The sequence below is a fragment of the Hipposideros armiger genome, unplaced genomic scaffold (genome assembly GCF_001890085.2).
Source record: "Hipposideros armiger isolate ML-2016 unplaced genomic scaffold, ASM189008v1 scaffold_209, whole genome shotgun sequence".
NCBI lineage: Eukaryota > Metazoa > Chordata > Mammalia > Chiroptera > Hipposideridae > Hipposideros > Hipposideros armiger.
The window spans coordinates 2,720,793-2,742,183 of record NW_017731559.1 but is presented as its reverse complement, the minus strand read 5'-3'; the positions used below and the strand labels follow the sequence as shown (position 1 = coordinate 2,742,183).

The window sequence follows — 21,391 nt, the reverse complement described above, 5'->3', positions numbered from 1 at the left end:
TGGCCTTCAGCATAGTCCTGATTCCTTGACATGGCCTGTGATTACCTCTCCATCTTCCTTTCCCCAACTTCCCTTCAATGTTATATTCCACCCGGCTCAACTCCCCCGGTTCCCAGAGGAGCCGGGTTCATGCTCTTCTCTGGGCTGTGCCAGCAACACTCTCCATGTCCTTTCTTTTTGTTTGCCCCACTCTAGTTCATCATTCAGTTCTCATTTAGACTTTGGACTTCACTTCCTCTGAGAAGGTTTGCTCTCCCCACAATGGTTATGTGCACCTTTCTGTGTGCTCCACTAGAGCCCTTACCTCGATAGGGACAGTCTCCCTATTATGTGTCTACCTTGTTCACAGGATGTGCCTCCTGCACCTGGCACAGTGCCTGACACTCAGTGGGTGCTTAATAAATGTGTATTGATGAGAATACCTGTTGGAGGGGAGCCTCTACACCCACCCTCCGAAGCATAATACTACCACTAAGAACACTCATCCACGCAGAAGGGTTGTTGCTGGAGAGGATTATACATGTGAATGCCAAAAGTTCCCACAGATCTTTATTTTTAAGCAGAAATCAAGAATTATGTAATTATGAGAGCAAAGAAAATATTTTCATGCTTGTTATTCTGTTTTCTTTCAGGCCATTCCTGTGTTTCTCACTTTGCATAATGTAGCCGAAGTTATTATCTGTGGGCACCAGAAGTGCTTTCGGAAAGAGGTAAATGATAATGTACAATGCTAGTTTCACTTCCCTCGCTTTAAATTTCAAAGACACACCTTTTTAAGAAAATGTATTATTATTAGGTTTTAATGGCCCAAATTAGTGTCTACCTTTTCCTGCCATCTGTTTCCTGTCAAGGCTGCCTGACAGTGGTCACGAATTTCAAGGACCATGGTTTTGACCTCCCTTCAGTTCACCAAACATATGTGGAAATACTTCTTCAGCTGAATGGAGCTCCACTCCAGGCCAGGCCTGAGCCAGGGTCTCTGGATACAAGGAGGAGGCGGCTGGGGGATCTGGTGGAGGAAACATTCCCACCCAGAGCTCATGCCTACACCACGTGGACATATATGGCCCAGCTTCACGTAGGGTGCGGGGAGCACTGGCCCACTCTGGGGACATTCCCTATTCCCAGCCCCAGCTCGGCCTCACACCGTTTCAAACAAGTTTCTTCACTTCTGTGCCTCCATCTGTGAAAAGGGATGGTAACGTCACCCACCTCATAGAGTTGTTGGGAGGATGTAACGCAGCACACGTGTTCAGTGCTTCCAACAGCTTCTGGCACATAGTAGGTGCTCTGTACATGTTAGTTGTGTTTACTAATGTTATTAGTGGTGGTTTTAATGTGGTCCCTTTTTCGGGAGTTTCTTTTTTCTAACATCTACCCATTTGAAATGGTTTCATATCAAAATTTTGGAACTTTTAAACCAGAGAGAAGCTGGTGGGCCATTCAGGGAGCATACTTCTTACAGGTATGCAGGAGAGTGGGGTGCCCTTCCCATGGCCAAGGCCACACGGCACACCTGTGCGCCCCTGTCATCCCTGCCTGCTACTCAGAGGTAGCTCCATGGTTTACCCTCCTCTTTTAAGGGTAGTTAACTTCTCCCTCTGTGCTGCCTTACTTCCCTGAGCCCATCAACATGCTCAGTGTTCTCAGTCCACCATGGGTGGAGCAGGCCCTGGGAGACCCACTTACATCAACCCAGCTCTGAATGTTGTGTTCATAAAACCAAAACTTGGGCCAGCTGAGTGGCTCAGCTGGTTAGGGGCTCACTCAAGAATGCGAGCTCTGAGCAACAGGGTCACCGGTTCGATTCCCGGCCTGAGCTGAGCAGCCGCTGAGCTGCCAACAGGTGGCAGGATGGCTCAGCTTAAAAAAAAAAAAAACTTAACAGGAAAGCGAACACCCTGTGCACCCCCTGCACCTCCACCTCCCCTTGTTCTTCCCTTCCCCACCACAGTGCCTAAGAGGATTGGCCTCCGTGCTGTCCACATCCTCATGTCCCTCTCACCTTCAGCTGCCTCCTGTTTCTGCCCCACCATTACCCTGTGATTGCTCTGACTGAAGTCACTGGTGGCTTCATTTATGGGACTCTGTTTGGTCTTTTACACCATTCATCACCCCCACTCCCTTTTCTTGTCTCTCTTAGTCCCCTTGATCTTCATCCCCACCCCTCCACACACACACGCTGGTCTCTTCCTGAGTCTCTGGCTCTTCCTTCACAGCCACCTGTCCATCTCCTTATTTTCCTTTATCTGTCCTTCAGGGTTTCCTAGGGTTCTGTCTCAGGAGCCTGTTATTCCCACACCATACGCTTTCTGGACAACCTCACCCATACCCATGGCTGGCTACTTCCCTTCACTGGAGACGCCTGAGTCCCCATCTGCAGCTCAGACCTCTGTCTTGAGCTCAGATCCCTGTGGTCTGCTGGCCTCTGGTTCTCTTCCTGGCTGTTTCCTGAGCCTCTGAAATGCAAAGGGATCAAAATGGAACTGAGATGTTTCTCCAAATCCGCTTCTCACTTAGTCTTCCCAATCCTGATCATCATCTCCCAAGTCAGAAAGAGCAAATGAAGGCTAGTAGCCTGAAAAGGCTGGCAGGGTGTCATGGCAGTACCGACAGGTGGGTTGTAGCAGAATAGCACCATAAAGGGTCAGGCTCTGGAACTAGGTCACCTTGTCCCAACCCGTGTGACCTTGGGCAACTGACCTTATTTCTCAGGGCCTCCTCAGTTGTCCTCACCTATAGCATCTAACCCAAGACTCTCAAATAACTTGAAACTCAGTGAGTGAGTTAATACATGTAGAGAACAGCACTGGCACAGAGTAAATAGCCGTCAGAGTAAGTTAGCTAACCCCGAGTAATGTTAGGTATCAGGCCTGACAATTAAGTTCGTGAACTTGTTGCAATGATATTGCTAACCTTTTTTGATATCAGAGGGATTGATTATTCATTGTGAATTTGTACCAACTGGACAAACAGTTAACTAAGCTTACTATTTGGAAGTGCTGAAAAGACTACATGAAAAACTTAGACGACCTGAACTTTTCGCCAATAATTCATGGCTCTTGCATCACGACAATGCACCAGCTCACATGGCACTGGCTGTGAGGGAGTTTTTAGCCAGGAAACAAATCATTGTATTGAAACACCCTCCCTACTCACCTGATCAGTAATGACTTCTTTCTTTACCTGAAGATAAAGGAAATATTGAAAGAAAGACATTTTGATGGCATTCGGGGCATCAAGGGTAATATGAGAGCTCTGATGGCCATTCCAGAACAAGAGTTCCAAAATTGCTTTGAAGGGTGGACTAGGTGCTGGCATTGGTGCATAGCTTCCCAAGGGGAGTACTTCAAAGGTGACCGTAGTGATATTCAGCAGTGAGACATGTAGCACTTTTTCTAGGATGAGTTCACTAACTTAATTGTCTGACCTCGCATTTATTGTTACTTTTGGCAGTGACTTTTGAGGAGCATGCTGACCCAGTTAGAACCCTAAGCTATCATTAGGACTTATTACTGGATTTGGGACTGAGGGGACTGAAGAGGTGAATGCCCTGACATTAACCCTTTAGGTGTTTTCAGAGCCTTGAGGGAGTGGAGCTCAGTAATGAATTTATTGCTCATTTTTAGTCTGCATATTTCAGATTCTGGGCTCCTTTAGTCAGAGGAGTTTAAAATTTAAAAAAAGAGTTCTCTCCTCTGTGGAACGGGTGAACTCTTTCAAGCCCTGGGTTGGTTTGCTGCCCTGTAATAGAAGCCCCCAAACAGTTGCCAGATGGACATGTTGTTACTCATGGAAGGGTTGAACTATTCCTTTCATCTCTATTCTCTCTGTTCCTATTCTTTTACCAAACTGTTGAGATGTTGGTTATATTTAGCTCAGAACCTTTTTTTTCTCATGATGGGGACAATTACCCAAGTGGGCCAGGTCACTTTTGAGTGTGTTATCCTTTCTGTACTCAAGGGATAGGTGTCCCCACCAGGGGGCAGTGGAGCCAAGATGGGCGCTGCCTCTGGCCTCCACTGAGGAAGGTCCACAAAAATAAGGGATTGAAGGATGTAAAGATGCCAGCCACTGCTTTCTTCACAAACAGAATCTGTTGATTAAAACAACGCATGCTGGATTATTTAGTAATGTGTGAAAATTTAAGATTGCCTTCATAGCAAACCACATGTTTCTCTGTCAGCACTTCCCTTTTAAACAATATGGTCATACCTCACCCTTTACCTGAACTGGTGTCAAAAAATTGTAGTTTGTCCTCAACTAACAAAATAATCCTTTTGAAATGTTCAGAATTAATCTTTTATCTCACCTGACCTTTCCCCTATCAAATATAGGACAATTTGTGCTTCTCCTGGCTAGAAGTGTCTTCCTGAGTGCAAAGGACTAATTCCCTTAAACCAGCGTTTCTCAACCTTCCTAATGCCGCGACCCCTTAATACAGTTCTTCATGTTGTGGTGACCCCCAACCATAAAATTATTTTCGTTGCTACTCTATAACTGTAGTTTTGCTACTGTTATGAATCGTAATGCAAATATCTTTTTGTTTTCTGATGGTCTTAGGCGACCCCTGTGAAAGGGTCGTTCAACCCCCAAAGGGGTCGCAACCCACAGGTTGAGAACCACTGCCTTAAACTGACTAATAAGAAAGGAGGCAATCAAGCCAGTGTGCATTAGAATGTCTTCATTTTAGGGAGCTATAAGTGCCAAGTTTAGATTTCCTCAACTTGCCTTTTTAAAAATCTTCTCTATAGGGGTGGAATCAAATGTCCATTCTCCTCTTTTCTGTTTCTTAATTNCGTCGCCAGCAGTCCAGCTCCAGGTTGAGCTGTTGTTCAGCATCTTAGCTGTAGAGGACAGTGTCACTGGCCTTCATACGTGGGATCCAAACCGAGGCCCTCTGGCGTCCCAAGCCAGCTCTTAACCAACGCGCCACTTGGACAGCCCGGTATGACTTTTTAAGAAGAAAAAGAGATAAATTATTATACAAAACAAAATAGCCTCCATTCCAAGTTTCTAAGTTCATGTCTATTGAAAAAAAACACATTTGTTTGTTTCTTAATGCAATTAGTTTTTGTTGTCATAGTTATAGGTTGTAACATGAGTGTTATAAATATTTATTGAATTTGAAATTGTTTGAATGCCCCATTAGGGCCATTTCAAAGAGGCAGATGGCAGGATGTAGATTTTTTTGCTTTCACTCCTGCCCTTAAAAACTGAGTAGCTATAAACTCCAGTAATTGAGCCAAGTCTCTGAAGGGCTTGAGAAAAGCAGAGGAAGAAACGTGAATTAGGGTTACGACTGGAGTTTCCTGATATATTTTGTTGCTGTTGTTTTCCCCTTGTACCAATGTAGAGAGAGAAGGGAAAACTTTTTCTTTTTTTAGATTAGAAAAGTAATACATGGTGATTCATTCAACAAATATTTGAGTGTCTACTGTATAAGCCAGGCATTGCTCTAGGTGCCCAGTGAACCAGACAAACAACAATCCTTGTCCTAACTTACATTCAATTGAAGTAGACAGACAAGAAACAAATGAAAATGGAAGGGTATAATGTGTCACATGACGATAAGTGTAGAGCAAAAGGAAGCCAGGTTAAGAGGATAGACGTGTGTGCGCGCCAGTGGGTGGAGGTGGGGGTTGTTACTTTATATAAGGCAGGTAAGAAGGACTCAGGGATAAGATGACTTTTGAGTTAGAGATCTGAATACATGAGACAGTGGGCCATTCAGGTGTTTGGAGGGAGAGGGTTCCAGGCAGAGGAAGCAACGGCAAGCCCTGAGGTGCTGGCATATCTCATGACCAATAACAAGACCAGAATGCAGTTTTAGTCCACTTGTAAATGAAAACATCTTACATACCTTTAAATACCTCAAAGAGTATGCGTGTATTAAGGCTTTTGATGAATGTAGCCAAGTATTAACATACATACCCTCCAGAAAGGTACCAATTTATATCTCACAGTCATACTTACTTTAAAAACGTCCTAGTTTCTTAGGCAAAACCTTATATATCATTGTCTTAAAATTTTCTTATTATTCAGGAGGTTGAAGAGCTTTTTATGTGTTTATTGGCCATTTGTAGTGTGTGGTNGTGCCAAGTTTAGATTTCCTCAACTTGCCTTTTTAAAAATCTTCTCTATAGGGGTGGAATCAAATGTCCATTCTCCTCTTTTCTGTTTCTTAATTTACACATCATACCAGAGAATTTATAGCACCTCTGAGAGTCAGAGCTGGATTAATGAAAGGAAAATTTAAAGAGACAGACTGAAATAGAAGTTGAACATGAGTTTCATTTCTTTTCTTGCACAGGTTACATAGATTTTTCTCTCTCTCTTACTTTCATGGTGTGTAAGATATTGGAAGGCTTGACTCTGGCATCATTTTGTGTTTTTTTTCATGAGTGAACATAATTCTAATGGTGAGAGTGGTAAAACAGCATATCCCGGGTGCTTTGCCGAAGTGACTCAACTCTGAATCTCTGAGTCATTCTTCATTTGGTCCAAACAGAAAAAGCCTCAATAAATACTAAAGTGCCACAGAGTGTTAAGCCCCCAATAAACTTACTCCGATATATTTTTTTTTGCCTCTTGATATAAATATTCTCTTTTAGGAAAAAAAAGTTTTTAAAGACTAACTGTAAGTTTCTTTTTTTTGTACAGAAAATTTCTTCTGCAAAGATCTGTAGGTAAGTTTTTTAAAAAACAAACAAACGAAAAACAAAACAAAACAAAAAACACCTTTAAAATACAAGATTTAACCTGATTTTTAACTTTAATGATAAAGTGTTTGATGACGATCATTCCTAAGAGTTGACAGAGAAATTTATTATAAATACTCAGCCCAATTTTGTGTCTTGTTCTAAAACTTACTATCATTTTCTGAACTATTTTATTCCTAAGGCAAAAACAATCCGTGCTAGATTTCAGTTGTTGATGCCCAAAACTTTACTAAGTGTTGTGCAATACTTACGGAGAATGGAAATGGAAAACACGGAAAGCCATAAAATTTTAAAAATAATGATTGTAGTTTATTGGGTTTTTAAGAATTGCCCTTGTGGAAAAAAACACTAGCCTGTGAGTCCAGGGATCTGAATTGTGATCCTGGACCGCAGCAAAGTGCCCATGGGCAGGTGTCATCACTCTCTGTGCTTCATTTCCCTCAGCTGCACTCTCAGGCAGGTCCCTGTGCCCAGGTATGCTCTGACTGTTCCCTACCTCCTCTTCAGGAGCTATTATACAAAGCTCAGGCCTGTAGATAGAAAACCAACAGAGATGCTTTGAAACACAGATTTAGAATTTTTTGTTTCAGGTATATCTGAGCTTTCATCCAGTCTTGTTTTTTGCCTTTATTACAGGCTGCTACTTGAAAAAAAAGAACCATCAGGACTCATCCTGTTATTTAAAAGATTAGTAGGTATTAAAGAGAGGCATTAAAGCCCTCTAATACCTGATACAATCAGATATTGCTCAAGGCCAAGTTTGGCCGGAAACCAGAGGCTGTCTCACACCTGGCTGTCCACCATCTCCCCTCATCTCTTAGGGGTTGTCTGTCTAAGGGATCTTGAACACTCATTGCCTGTGGAAAGGAAGTGTCCTATATGCTATAAAGCTTTGCACTGTAGGTAGACACTAAACCCATTACGATTCTCCTCTTCTCCCACCTAAAACCTGCCTATTTCTGGACAGTCCTGGACAGAAAACCTTCCTGACGATTCCTTCCACTCACTCCCACCCTTTGCTTCTGAATCCCTCAGCAATCTGGTGCCTTGGAATCTTTCATTTGTGTGTGTTCCTTGAAAGTTGGTGAGGCTAGAGAAAAAAAGTTGGTGGGCTGGAAAGGAGAACCTTCCTGTGCCTCAGGATGTCCCAAGTCATCGACCTGACCTTCCCAAGGCTGTGAGGCCTCAGCTGTGAGCATCCCTCTGTACCAGTCCTCCTGCCTCAGGCTGAGCCATTCAGGCTAGTCTGCTGGGTCCACAACTACACATGATGACAATAGTGAGGACTGTGGGGGTGTGGGGTTGTCGACAGAGCTGATTAAGTATTACTATTGTCAGTGTACTTAGGTTATAAATGTCAGGTTGTTGTGTATTATATATGTATATATGAAACATAGAATTCCACATGTATATAGAATATATATTGGTAAGAGATGTCATATGACAAAGTCCCCTAAGAGTGAAAATGCTGTATTCACTGATTCTGTTTATGCCTTTGATTCTTTGCTGCTTGCTGGCTAATGGAATGGTCCGTGGTGAACAGGCCCAACACTACATATTTTATTGCATTGTAAAATGGAAAGAAGGGGAAAGAGTATGTGATAATGTGGGTTTTATGCTTTCCGGTGCCTTCTTGAAAAAAAAAGTAACATTGCCAATCACAGATATTTTCAGAAAGCTGCCCTCATTCATCAGAAAGTCCATTTAGCGTTATCTTTTGGTTCAATGATAATTGGTTTTTAGTATGTCTCTTCTGGGTTTCATATACCAAAAGATCTTTCCATCTAGCTTTCCCCATTCTCTGCTCCTAAAAGAATTTTTAAAAACCATTTTATTATGAAAATTTCTAAACACATATAAAAGTAAACACAACAGTATAATGATGCCCCGTATACCCATCACCCAGCTTCAACAATTTTCAACATATGTCTCTACCCAGTGTCTTACTTCAGCAAATCACAGGCACCATAGCATTTCATCTGTAAATATTTCAGTATGTATAAGAGATTTTTCTAATAAAACTTTTTATTTGGGGAAAAAGCTTTAAACCTACAGAAAAGTTGCAGAAACATTACAAGGAACTCCTATATACCTTTTACCTAGATTCACCCATTGATAACATTTTTTGTATTTGCTTTCTCTCTTCATATGTGTGTGTGTGTGTGTGTGTGTGTGTGTGTATACAAGAGATCATGACCCTATACCTAAATACTTTAAAGTGTTTCTCCTAAAAATAAGAACCTCTTATATAAACAGTATAATTATTAAACTTAGAAAGTCAATATCTTATACAATACTATACCTAATATTGAGTTCAAGTTCAAATTTGGCCAATTATCCCAATATTACCTTTTAAAGTAATTTTTTCCTCAAAAGATGTCATCTCTCTTTTGTATCCTTTAGTCTGGAAGAGTCAGGCTCTGCCTTTCATTGATCATCTTCACATTTATTTATTTATTTATTTATTTATTTATTTAAGCCATCCTGCCACCTGTTGGCAGCTCAGTGGCAGCTCAGCTCTGGCCATGAATCAAACCAGTGACTGTTGCTCAGAGCTCGCACTCTTGAGCAAGCTATTAACCAACTGAGGCACTCAGCCGGCCCCCAATTATCTTCACATTTTTGAAGAGTGTAAGTCCGCTGTTTTGTCGACTATCCCTAAATTTGAGTTTGTCTCAGTGTTTCCTCATGATTCAGTTCAGGCTCTGCATATTTGGCAGGACTGCCACCTGAGTGACAATGTGCCTTTCAAAGTACACCGTATCAGGAGGCACATGGTGTAAATCTGTCCCATTACTGGAGACATTTAGTTTGATCATTTGGTTAAAGTGATGCGCAAAGGATTTTAACGTGCTTCTCATGGTGTCGTTTTTTTCCATAAGTGGCATAATCGTAGTCTGATTGCCCTTTTCCACTACTGTATTTTTGGGGATCTGTAATTTAAAAAAACTTTATTACGTTTCACAGGCATACTGTTTTTCTCAAGTGAGTCTACTGTNTAGTTTTCTTGAGGCTCTTGCTGACCTTCAGAACTTGTCAGAACCCCACTGAAAGTGACAGGACTTCTATTTCAGCATGCTCTGGGGGTTACATGTTGAGAACCTCGGGTCAGTTAATGAAATGGGAAATGAGAGGAAGTGATAATTCTGAGTTACGGGAAAAACCAGTTATGACACTGCCTAAAAAATAAAACTTTACAGAACTTAGTGGTAATAGGGTCCTTTGTGTCTAGCGTGGGGACACTGTCTGGTGTGTGCAGCCTTGGGCAACCCAGCTCTAAGTTCCAGAAGTTGAGACCCAAGCTGCCTTATTCTAAATCAGGAGTCGGCACACAAGAGCCAGACAGTGAGTGTTTTAGGCTTTGTGGTCCCTTATAGGCTCTGTCACAACTACTCAATTTTGCTTTTGTAGCATGAAAGCAGCCATAGACAGAACATAAACAAACACGTGTGGCTGTTGCAAATAAAACACTGTTTTCAGCAGGTGGGATTTGGCCCACAGGCCATGGTTTGCTGACTCCTGCTCTAAGTTCTGTTCTGTGAGAAGCAGTATCATCACAGGGTTCTTGTGTTCATGTAATATTAGGGCTGAACTTTGTCAAGGGAGAGTGGCCCTCTCTGAGTCAGAGGAAGAGTAAAGAGGGAAGGAGAAAAGTCTAAGAAAAGTCAGAAGAAAGGAGGAAAGGGAATAAGCCTCTTTGAGGACTGTATTCAGCAGTAATGGACCAAAAAATGAAATCTAGGCATCTTCTATAAGTAATGAGTTAATATCTGAGGTCGGACTATTAAGTTGGTGAACTTGTTGCAATGATGTTGCTAAACTTTTTTTATATTAGAGGGATTATTTATTATGAATTTGTATCAACTGGACAAACAGTTAACCAAGTTTACTGTTTGGAAGTGCCGAAAGGCTGTGTGAAAAAGTTAGACGAAAATGACCTGAACTTTTCACCAACAATTCATGGCTCTTGCATCACGACAATGCACCAACTCACACGGCACTGTCTGTGAGGGAGTTTTTAGCCAGTGAACAAATAAGTGTATTGGAACACCCTCCCTACTCACCTGATCTGGCTCCCAGTGACTTCTTTCTTTACCCAAAGATAAAAGAAATATTGAAAGGAAGACATTTTGATGACATTCAGGACATCAAGGGTAATATAAGGCAATGTCATGTATTGACTCCACCAAGTGACCTGATGGAATCATTCTCCTCCCAAGATGTTTTCCTGGGAATGTGTTATTACCACCAACTGTTGGATGATGCCCTTGAAGCCTTCTGTCTTGGGAATGATAGCACTGGTTTTCAGCTACAAAGGTGTCAAGGGTGTCATTATATGGCAGCTACTGCTGTTGTCAAGCCATTGCAGAATGTTGTAGTGATTTTTCTAGCAGATGTTGAAGACCTCTGATGAAGGGTTTCTGTATTTCCAAAATGTGATTCTAAAAGAACATTCTTACCTGTTTCATCTGGTAGCACAGCGAGAACACAGCACTCTTTAATAGATTCTTGAACCATTGCTGATTCAGACTCTGGTATGATTTCCCTGGAGACTTGAAGACATCATCCTCCAGTTCCTGTATTACTAGGCTACATGTTTAAATAAAAACNGCCCTTTTCCACTACTGTATTTTTGGGGATCTGTAATTTAAAAAAACTTTATTACGTTTCACAGGCATACTGTTTTTCTCAAGTGAGTCTACTGTGGTTTTGCCCATGGCCCGCAAATGCTGTCTCTGGGAAAATGACTAGCTGAGCACCAGAAAGGAGCGGTCTGGTTATCAGTGGAGCATGTAATTGAAAGCTACATAAGTAGTGAGGTTCTCAGAGGATGGACAGGGGAGCTGGGCTTGGTCTTACAGGATCTTTGCTTCATCCATGCTGCAATCGATGTATTTCAACCTCCACGTTCTCTGGGAAATTCTTGGACCTTGAAAAGTGAAGCTGTGTGTTTTATTTCCCTCTGCACAGTGCCCTCTTCCTCCTGGCCGCTGCAGGCTGCCTTCCCTTCAATGACTCCCACGTAAGTTTAGGCAAATGCGTTTTGCCATCCAAGTATCTTTGACTCTCTGAAGCCTGCGTATATGAGCAGAATTTCCTAGTCCTTCCTTTTAGAATCAGAATAACCCTGGCCTATGCAAAGGCATTTAAAGCTTTCGAGCTGGGTGCCTTTTGGCCAGGCCAATGCTTCTCCCCAAGGCTGCAGCAGTGTGGCCCCTAGAGCCCTGGCCTCTGGGTGCTGTGGTGGGTGCAGTCTGTCCTCTCTATATGTCTGGAGACCCTGAGGCCAGCGCCCAAGTGGCCTCAGCCTCACGCACTGAGGCACAGTTGATTTTTCTACTCTCATCTACAGAGTGATTTTTTGTTTTGTTATCCTGTTTTTCTTTATTAGGCACTGAGGACCCAACCCTCTCCTCCCCCCGCGTCCCAGTAGTCATTTTATGGTTGAGTCTTTTTCTTTCTCTTCTTCCCCAGCATTTATTAAGTCCCCATTTAGTGCCAGGCACTGAGCCAGGCTCTGGGGGCACAAAGAAGAAAAAATGCCCTCATTCAGACAGAAGTCAGAGTCTAGTCAGAGCAAAAAGGAGGAGAACAGATGATAAACAGATCATTATAACACAGGGAGGCTGGGGCTCCGTCCCGGGAGGCATGGGGTGCAGTGAGACACCTAAGAAGATGTGGGGACTCCCGAAGTAGAAACAGCTAATGATTATAGGGAGCCTGCTGTGTGCCAGGCTCTGTGCCAATGCTTTATGTGCCTTATTTTATTTAAAATCTCACAACAATTCTACAAGGGCAGGACTACTATTATCTCCATTTCATAGCTAAGAAATAATGAGGCCCAAAAGGTCACCAGCTAATAAATGGGGATTTTAGAATTTTAATCCAGATCTTTCTAATGCTAGAGTGAGGCTCTGCTTACTGGACCTAAATCTTGAAGGGTGAGGAAGAATTAGCCAGGAGGAGAAAGCAGGTGTGGGCAAAGTCATGGTGGTGTCCTAAGTATTCTGGGATTTAGCTTTATTGAGCACTTACTACGTATGTGTATGTTCCCATGCAAATTCCTGCCTTCCTGGAATTTACAATCGAATGGGGGTGGAGATAGAGACAGGAAATAAGATGGAGACAGATAAGGAAGGGGCTGAGCCAGTGGGGGGAAGCATTCACACTTGGGGAGGTGCAAGTTCTCTTGCTTTGGAGAGCAGGCAATAGATGGGTTGACAGAGGCTTGTCATAGAGATCCTTGGTGTCATAAGTTTATATTTTATCCTGAAGTCACTAGGGGACTGTTGAATGATTTTAAGCAATAGGTGACTGCATCAGATTAGCCCTTTAGAGCCCAGTGTGAGGGTAGCGTGGGATGGAGAAAAAGGTGCTGGAGGCAGAGAGCATGTTAGGAAGATGTCAACTGGGTAAAAAATGAGGAGGGACTGACCCAAGGCCCCAGAAGTCCTGTCTAGGCACCCTTGCTTGGCACTGTGCATGAACATTTAGGGTTTCTGATTGCCAGACTGCTTTCTGTTTGTCTGAACCTAAAGCCATTTTTTTATTTTTTCAAATCCTGTATTACAGTTTGATCCAGATGGATATTTCTGGGCTTTAATTCACGTATCCTGCGTTGGTAAGTTTTAAAAGAATGCTTACCGTATTTGCCGGCGTATAAGACGACTGGGCGTATAAGACGACCCCCTAACATTTCCACTCAAAATACAGAGTTTGTTATATACTCGCCGTATAAGACTACCCCCTCTTCCGCACACCTTCCACACACCAAATAAAAGGTAAAACAATATCAGATTTGATTTGGCCCACTGAAGTGCAAACAAGCGTATTGTATTTCGTGTCACCACATAACCGTTTTGGCGATGTTGAGCCACCATGTCTGCTACATGTTTTTCGAGTTCTGGCCAGTGTGGGGTGCCTCTTCTTAATGCACATTTACCCCTTGGCATACTCTTTAATGCTTTCTCATTTGATTTCCAGTCCCGAACCATCTTTTCTGTTACTCCATATTGTCTTGCGGCAGCACAATTATTATTTTCCTTAGCAAAGTTTATAACTTTCAGTTTAAAATTTGCATCATACTTCTTTCTTTTGGCTGGTGCCATGATAGGGATGATAGGGGTTTGACTGGTCGACATTTTTTATGCTGTACTGTACAATGGTGCAGTATTGTGGTTGGCTGTTGGCTGTATACAAAGCCTGATTTGATTGGTCCCTGCTCCCTGTTTGCCCGCCCTGTCACTATAGCAGTCTGGTCCACCCTTGCATCAGCATCTCCCTGGGACCTCACTAGTGCGCAAGTGCGAGCTCTTCAACATTCTAACAGGCACCATGATAGCGCAAAATCGCGAATCTTCAATGCATATGTAAAGAAATATACGGTAACCGGAATTTACCACACTCGCAAAATCGCACACAGCCGAGCATACACCCAGCAGCGCTGCTGATGCCTGAACGGTATGTGGAATGAAGTGGGCGGGCATCGGGAGGCCACTATGGCACGGGGCAAGCACTATGGGCAGTCTATCTGAAGTGTACCTGGCGTATAAGACGACCCCCCACTTGGAGGCATATTTTTCAGGGCCAAAAAATCGTCTTATACGCCGGCAAATACGGTACTTAACTAATTGAGGCTTATTATTTAGACCTTATTGTATATCCACTTTTTAGTGACTCTGGACAATAGGAAGATGAAATGCAACCTGTCAGAGTTAACATTAAATGGGCGTTTTCTGGTTTGATTTTCCTGGTTTGGACTTTTCCTCAAATGTTTTCATTTCCAATGTAGTCTCTTTTTCGTGACAAACGTTAATTAACTCACCACGGCTCAGGCTATGGTTGCTCAAGTCCACTTGTGGAATGCTAGTTGGTTTTCTCTAAAAATGGTGGGAAGGGATCCAAGTTTGTGTCAAAGACACTCTCATCAGTATACCAAAAAAAAAAGTAAGTGGGTGAAATGAAAACACCATCTGACTATATTTCAAATCATACTTTGAATGTTTCTTGTCGATAGTCCTAGGGAAAAAAACTGTGCGCTGACTTTGTTACACATTGTTCAGAAATCCAGTGGTGTTTCTCTTTCTCCAGCTCACCATGCAGAGGAAACCAACAGCTTCCTGTTAATCGTATCCTTCTGTTGATCACAAGCCTTCCTACCCAGCACTCTGTACTAACTGGCATTATCAAGGGGGATTATGCAATTCTCATCCTTGAAACCCTCCAAAGTGTTGTTGGTCGCCCTCTGGTGGCTGTGGGGGACCCTCCTGGGAAGAAGGGTCCTTCTCCATGTGGATTTTATGCTTCCCTTGGAAGTTCGGGCAGCCCCTGACCACAGACTGTCCTGTGCCATAACACGTGTTGCTTCATTTGCAGGGGCTTATCGGATACTACAGAAATCCCAGAAATCCAATGCATTAAGGTAAAGTTTTTAAAGTTTGGTGAGTTGTTGTTTGGTTTAGGAAAGGGGTGAGACCCACGGTGTCGTGAGCTGCTTCTGTTCAACCAGAGACTCCGCAAGTCTGGGTTATGGTGGGGGCAGCTGGCTCTGCCCAGGAGCACTTTGTCTTGCTGTTGACCCATTCCAGGCTGGGTCCACCAGGACACGAAACATGCCAGCCAAACATGCCAGCCGTCAGCGATGTGTGAAGAGCAGGGAAGTTTCTGCCCTCTTCCTTCAGGGACAGCCATTTAGATGATGTTTTTATAAAAATTATGTGCCCAGCTGCTTTGGGCCACAGTTTACTTCCTCCAGCTCAAGGGTACAACACTTTTCTCTTGTTTCCCCAGCCCCTTTCTTGCTTAACTAGGTTAAGACCCAGCAGTCTCCCCAGGCAGTAGCTCTGTTCTGGGGTAAAATGAGGCCTTTGTTGTGGGCAGTCAATGGACCAGCCTTGACAACTATAAATGAAAAAGAGAATTCAGGCCTTGGTTGGGCTGGAGCTGTGAGGTCAGAGCCCCTGGACTAGCCAGCTGGCTGCTGGCTTATGGGCTGCCTGAAGGCCTGAAGGCTTAAAGAGAAGAGGTCTGAAGGGAATGACTCCTGGGAGAATGAGTCCTCTGAGGTTGTGTGACTTTGGGCCCCTAGAATATCTTTTGTTCTTTTAATAAAGTGTTTATGCCACAAAATGCCAGTAGAGTTGTCAGATAAAATACAGGATGCCAGTTAAATTTGAGTTACAGTTAAGTGGTGAAAAAAATTATTATCATTATCATTATTATTATTATTATTTAGGGGAACAGCCAAGTTGTTGTCCTTCGATCTTAGCTGTGGAGGGCGCAGCTGGCTCAGCTCCCAAGTCCAGTCACCATCTGGTCGCCTGGTGGCAACTCGTGGCTGCTCAGCTCAAGGTGCCGAGTTCAGCATTAGTCGTGGGTGGGTCTAGCCCACCATCCCATGTGGGAGTTAAACTGGCAATCTTGTTGTTAGGAGCACATGCTCTCACCAGCTGAGCCACCTGTTGGCAGCTCAGCGGCAGCTCAGCTCGGGCGCAGCTCACTGGCCCATGTGGGAATCTAACAGGCAACACTGTTGCTCAGAGCTTGCTCTGTTAACCAACTGAGACGCTTGGCTGGCCCCCCAAAACAATTTTTTAGGGTAAGTATGTCCCATGCAATATTTGGAGCATATTTATACTAAAACATTATTCTTTCTCTGAAATTCAGATTTATTTGTGTGTCCTGTGTTTTTATTTATCAAATATGCTAGCCCTAGAAGATAGTCCGGTGGCCTGAGAGAATTGGCACTCCATTAAATTGGCAAATGAACACATAAGAAATAATCGGCCACAAGTGAAAACGTGTGTGATAGCACTACACTAAAAAATATTTTTAAAAAATGAGCCAGGAACTAGTTTTGAGTATATGCATCATACTATTTATTGATAATTTATAAATGTAATAACATACATAAATATAATGTATTGATATAATATAATGACAATTTTGTGTATGTAAAACCCTTCTATTATTTCACATTTTATCTTTTTTTCTCTCTCATTCCTTAGTGACATTGACCAGCAGTACTTAAACTATATATTCAGGTAAAATATAATTTACATTTTCAAAGAGTAATTCATATCCTACTAGAGCTAATGGATATTTATTTTCCAATAATTTGATTAGGAAGTTCTGAGCCAATATGCCTGCCAGGAAGGCAAGTTAAATAATTTGTGAGATAGCTAGAAGTTGAGGAAACGAAATAGCAGTCCTGTCCTTAGACCAGACTAGAGGGGCCCCGTCTAGCCCCACATGTTAGAAGTCCATGTCTCTCCCCATGCGATATGGAGTCTGGAAGGCTAAGAGGATATTTTTTTCCCCAGCGCCTACAACCTCCCTCCTCGCTTGGGCCTAGAATTCCTTCCTCAAGTGGTCCGGAGCTCTATTCCAAGGCCTCCCTGGGTCTGTTTCCCAAGTCACTCCTAGACCCAAGGGTGTGTCCAAAGAACGGTTGTTCGTGGGAGAAACGTGACTGGAAGGTGGACATGCAGGCTGAGGTGTCAACACACAAGAGTGTGAAGGATGGATCCTGGGGTGGAAAGGGAAGGGGGCACATTAGGACGCTGGATGTCCCCATGCTGCCACATTCTCACATGAAGCTCCAAGGACTCCACTACATTTTACATTTTACTACAATTCTACATTGTAATCTGAACTTCCAGATTGTTTTGAAGATGTATTTGTTCAGGTCGGATGAAGTTGGAGGCTTGATTTATAACATTTAAGTGCGGTATATGGATTTCCATTTGAGCCCTTGCCCTAAGCTATTCCTAACTGGAATCGCTGGGGCGCATTCTTGGATTTTAGTAGTCTCAGACTGTGTACTGCAGGACCTAACTGAGAAGCAGGGGGAGATTTGCTGCCGGGAACCTAAGTTTGCCTAATGCAGCAACATTCAGTAGAGAGCACCAAGGTCGGAGAGGTGCCTCTCAGCATTGGGTCGCACTGATTTCTGGAGGAAGTTACTCGGCTGAAATATGTTCATCATGAGCTGTAGTTTCCATTTGCAGGTAAAGCTCATAATAAATACCTTAGTATTTACTAAAAGACCTTTTTGATAACAAGAATTACCCCCAAGCACGGCTGTGGGCCTCTTTTGTGCTCAGCTGAACACAACCATTACTTCCACTCTGCCTAGACTCACCAGCTGCCTTTTCAAGACACTCTTATGACATTGGACCCCTTTAGGCATTTCTTCTTCTCCGCAGAACTTATAGCCAACTAGAGCAGCAGAAGGATAAGGGGACGGGTAAATGAACCTCTGTGACCCTCAGCTAGTTCCTCTGTCCCCCCAACCCCCCCCCAGCTCCTTCATCCTGTGTGAGCATGTTCACTTCTGGTGCTGGAGGCTTCCTGGCTGAGCCCAACACCGAGCCTTGGCTAAAGCCACTATTCTATTTCCAAGTCTTTTTTCAGTACAAGTGAGGAAGATGTATGAATCAGAACGAGGACTGCTATTCAATGTTCCATGGGCACTGGACACTGAGGTCACCAGCACTCAGAGATCTGTACTTAAAGGTGCCGGCCCGGAGCTCTGCCTGCCAGGGCCGAGGACTAATTTGATCTCTCCATTTTTTTGAGAGAGCCAAGTAGTTGAATGGTTCTCAACCTTGGCACATACTACTGTTTTCTCGAGGAGGCATTTGCTCCCTGACCCTGACACTTCGGTGTTTCTCATATAGATAGAGGTCTAAGGCTCAAGGTAGAGGGGAAAGGATGAAGGAAAGAGTAGAGGAAGAAGTTATGTATGGGGGGGGGGAACATAGATGGAATGTCTAAAAGTGGTCTGGCTTTGATCAGAATTCTGAGGAATTTAGGTAATTTATAAGGAATGCGTATTATTTGATGTATGCTTAGCACCATTTCTTTTTAAGATAAGCGGACATTAGTCTCTCTTGATCTATTAAATAGAAAATTACTGTAATGTTCCCTGTTCATACCCCACTCCTTGTTTTGCAGTTGAAATTTCGTGTGTGTGTGTGTGTGTGTGTGTGTGTGTGTGTGTGTGTGTGTGTATCAAAGGGAAACAGATAGTCTCTCGGGTATGACTTGTGAAATAGAGAAAAATGTATTGGCGTTTAGCCTGTAGAGATTATATTTTTTTTGTATTTCCCCATTTTATTTCCCATGAGCATAGGAATGTTTCCTATTTTGTTCCCCAAATTAGAACAGTACCTGGCACTTACTAGGCACTCAATACATATTTGTTGAATGAATGAATTTAAACGGTCTGCTGTTTATCTTGCATGATATGCCTTTTATGTTGGTATAATTTCTTTATTAGAGTTTCATATAATGTGTAATCTTAGAACTACTGGGGGCTTCAAGTTATATTTCTTTGCAAACATATCTCCACCACATACACACCTAGAGGTGATTCATTGCAATTCATGAGGAGCACTACTGTATGTCTGGCCCCGCTAGGCAAAGATGAATAAAATATGGTGCTTGCCCCCCAGGCGGGCACAGTGTACAAATTAAGAGGGCGTAACACTATATTTGCAAAATTTAAACAGGGATTAGAGCCCGACTCTTTCATTTAATTAGTTCTTCTTATTTTTACTGCCTAATATTTTATTTCAGGGCCACTCTTTGGGGTGATTCCAGTGATGGGATTGTGGGTATCATGACAAGCCCCGGGAGATATGGGGATGGAAACGCGCCCCTCATATCCGGTCATAGGAGCAACAACTTCTACTGCTAAAGTTATAAACAAAAAGGGATCCCGTGAGATAAAAGAATGGAGTGTGTGTTTATCAAAGAAAGAAGAGATGGCAAGCAAAGGACAGAAAGCCTCTAGTCTCGTTAGTGGCGTGTGTGGTTTCTCTAGCAACCTGTAAGCCCTGCCATACAAACCCACAATTGCTGAATGGCCAGACATGTGGCTATTCTGTATCCTTCCTTCTGACCTTCCTCACCTCCTGCCTCTTCCCATCAGAGAACCTGTGCTTTAGAGATAGAGCAAAGGAAGAGCCTGAGAAAAACAGACACGGTGCCAGGAAATAACCCAAGAGCAGGGCCAAGCTACTGAGCTAATAGTGGTTTCCCTCTTCAGAACTGTCCTCCTCCACACTGTCTATTATGTCACCAACTATGCTGTTGCTATGATTCTCAGTCCTGGTGCACTTTAGAACCACCAGGGGCCACAACAAGGTAAAACAAGGGATGCCTGGGCCATACCCTCGGAGGTTCTAACTTAGGCCCAGATGTCGGGCTATTCTGTTTTGCAGTCAGCGTTAAGAATCAGAGTAGGCCATCCAGCACTTAAAAAAAGAAATTCCCTCCCATACTTGTATAAAAAGTTTTATTTCTAACCTTGAACTGGATCAGCTGCCTGGATGGCATGGAGTTGTGATGGGAGAGGGTAGAAGGTGGGCTTGGGGAAGTGTGAAGTTGCTCCAGATGGGCACTGGAAGGCGGGAGAAACTTCCAGAGAGGAAGATGGGAGGGAGCCAAGGGTGAACACGGCCCACATAAGAGAATTGCTCCTCCTCCTTTTCATCCTTTTTGGCATCGATTGCAAAGCAGCCCAGGTAGTTTTCAGGCACATGGTGGATGGGATGGATCATTTTGTGGGTTACCTTCTTGGACTTCTATGCAGTTAATTTTGTGGCAAAAATCAACTTATCTCCCGTTCAATAGCTAGCTTTTAGAGTGCAGCCTATTTGTAATTTCGAGTGTGCTTTGTTTCGCTTCGAAATCCTCTGTAGGTTAGGCGAGCGTGATATTCACTGGCGGCACGGCTGACCCTGAGTGGGGCATGGAGCCTCAGTCCGTCACAGGGTAGATTTCTTGCCAAAGCCTGAGGCATTTCAAGAGATTCTCAGTCTCTCACTGAGCAGGTGGATTTAGGCAGAAGGAGACCACTCAGTGCAGACAGTGTACTTTTAGGCCAGTTTCACTATTTCCAAGTAGAATGGTTGGACATGTATGCTGCTTTCTCAGTGCCAGGGAAGCTTTCTTCACTGCTCTGCTGTTTCTTTTTCAGCGTGGTACTCCTGGCATTTGCATCTCATCCCACAGGTAAACATCATTTTGTTTGTTTGTTTGTTTGTTTGTTTGTTTGTTTGTTTCACATTGCCCATTCAGTGCAGTGCTCTGACCTGATTATATCTCCAAGGGACATTTTATAAAAGAATGTGGTTGCCTTCCAGGATGTCAAACTCAGGTGTTAGAAATGGCCCACATACTTGAAACTGTTTTTAATAACCCATTATAGAGTTATTGCCTAGGAATTTATTCTTATCCCTTCTCGAACTTTGTTGTGTATGTTTTCATCTGGTGCAATCTGAGATGTACAGACAGGTTTCATATCTACCAAGTAAACTAGCGGTTGCATTGTCTTCTAATTCATTCTTCAAGCAGCCAGAACTGCTCTTCGGTTCTGGTGCTAAAGGATTTGGTGAAAAAGTTCAAATCCACTCTATTTCTAACTGATATCTTTTTATACATTTTTATCACATGTTATCATCTAATCTTCCTACTTCCTGATGAAAGAAGACAAGTTTTAAAATTTATGTTTACCTGTTGCTGTCTCAATTATCCTATAGTTGTTTTTCAGATGCAGGAATTGCCCACGATTGCACTATTTCATTGTGGGTTTTTACTTTGAAAAGTTTTGCAGTTGATGCCAAAGATAAAGCAGTCATATCTGTGTGTGGTATGGCTGG

The 21,391-nt window shown here is 43.1% G+C and overlaps 1 protein-coding gene across 5 annotated transcripts in view; it reads left to right on the top strand.

The window, feature by feature from the left end:
* Positions 1-21,391, top strand: part of SLC35D4 (solute carrier family 35 member D4) — a 126,943-nt gene that overhangs the window by 45,729 nt on the left and 59,823 nt on the right. For all 5 annotated transcript variants that reach the window (XM_019653884.1, XM_019653882.1, XM_019653881.1 and 2 more), the window contains 7 exons: positions 633-710; positions 6,664-6,689; positions 11,694-11,745; positions 13,296-13,344; positions 15,099-15,144; positions 16,730-16,765; positions 20,710-20,744. In XM_019653884.1, the coding sequence (XP_019509429.1) occupies positions 633-710; positions 6,664-6,689; positions 11,694-11,745; positions 13,296-13,344; positions 15,099-15,144; positions 16,730-16,765; positions 20,710-20,744 (322 nt within the window). The remainder of the gene's footprint in view (positions 1-632; positions 711-6,663; positions 6,690-11,693; positions 11,746-13,295; positions 13,345-15,098; positions 15,145-16,729; positions 16,766-20,709; positions 20,745-21,391) is intronic.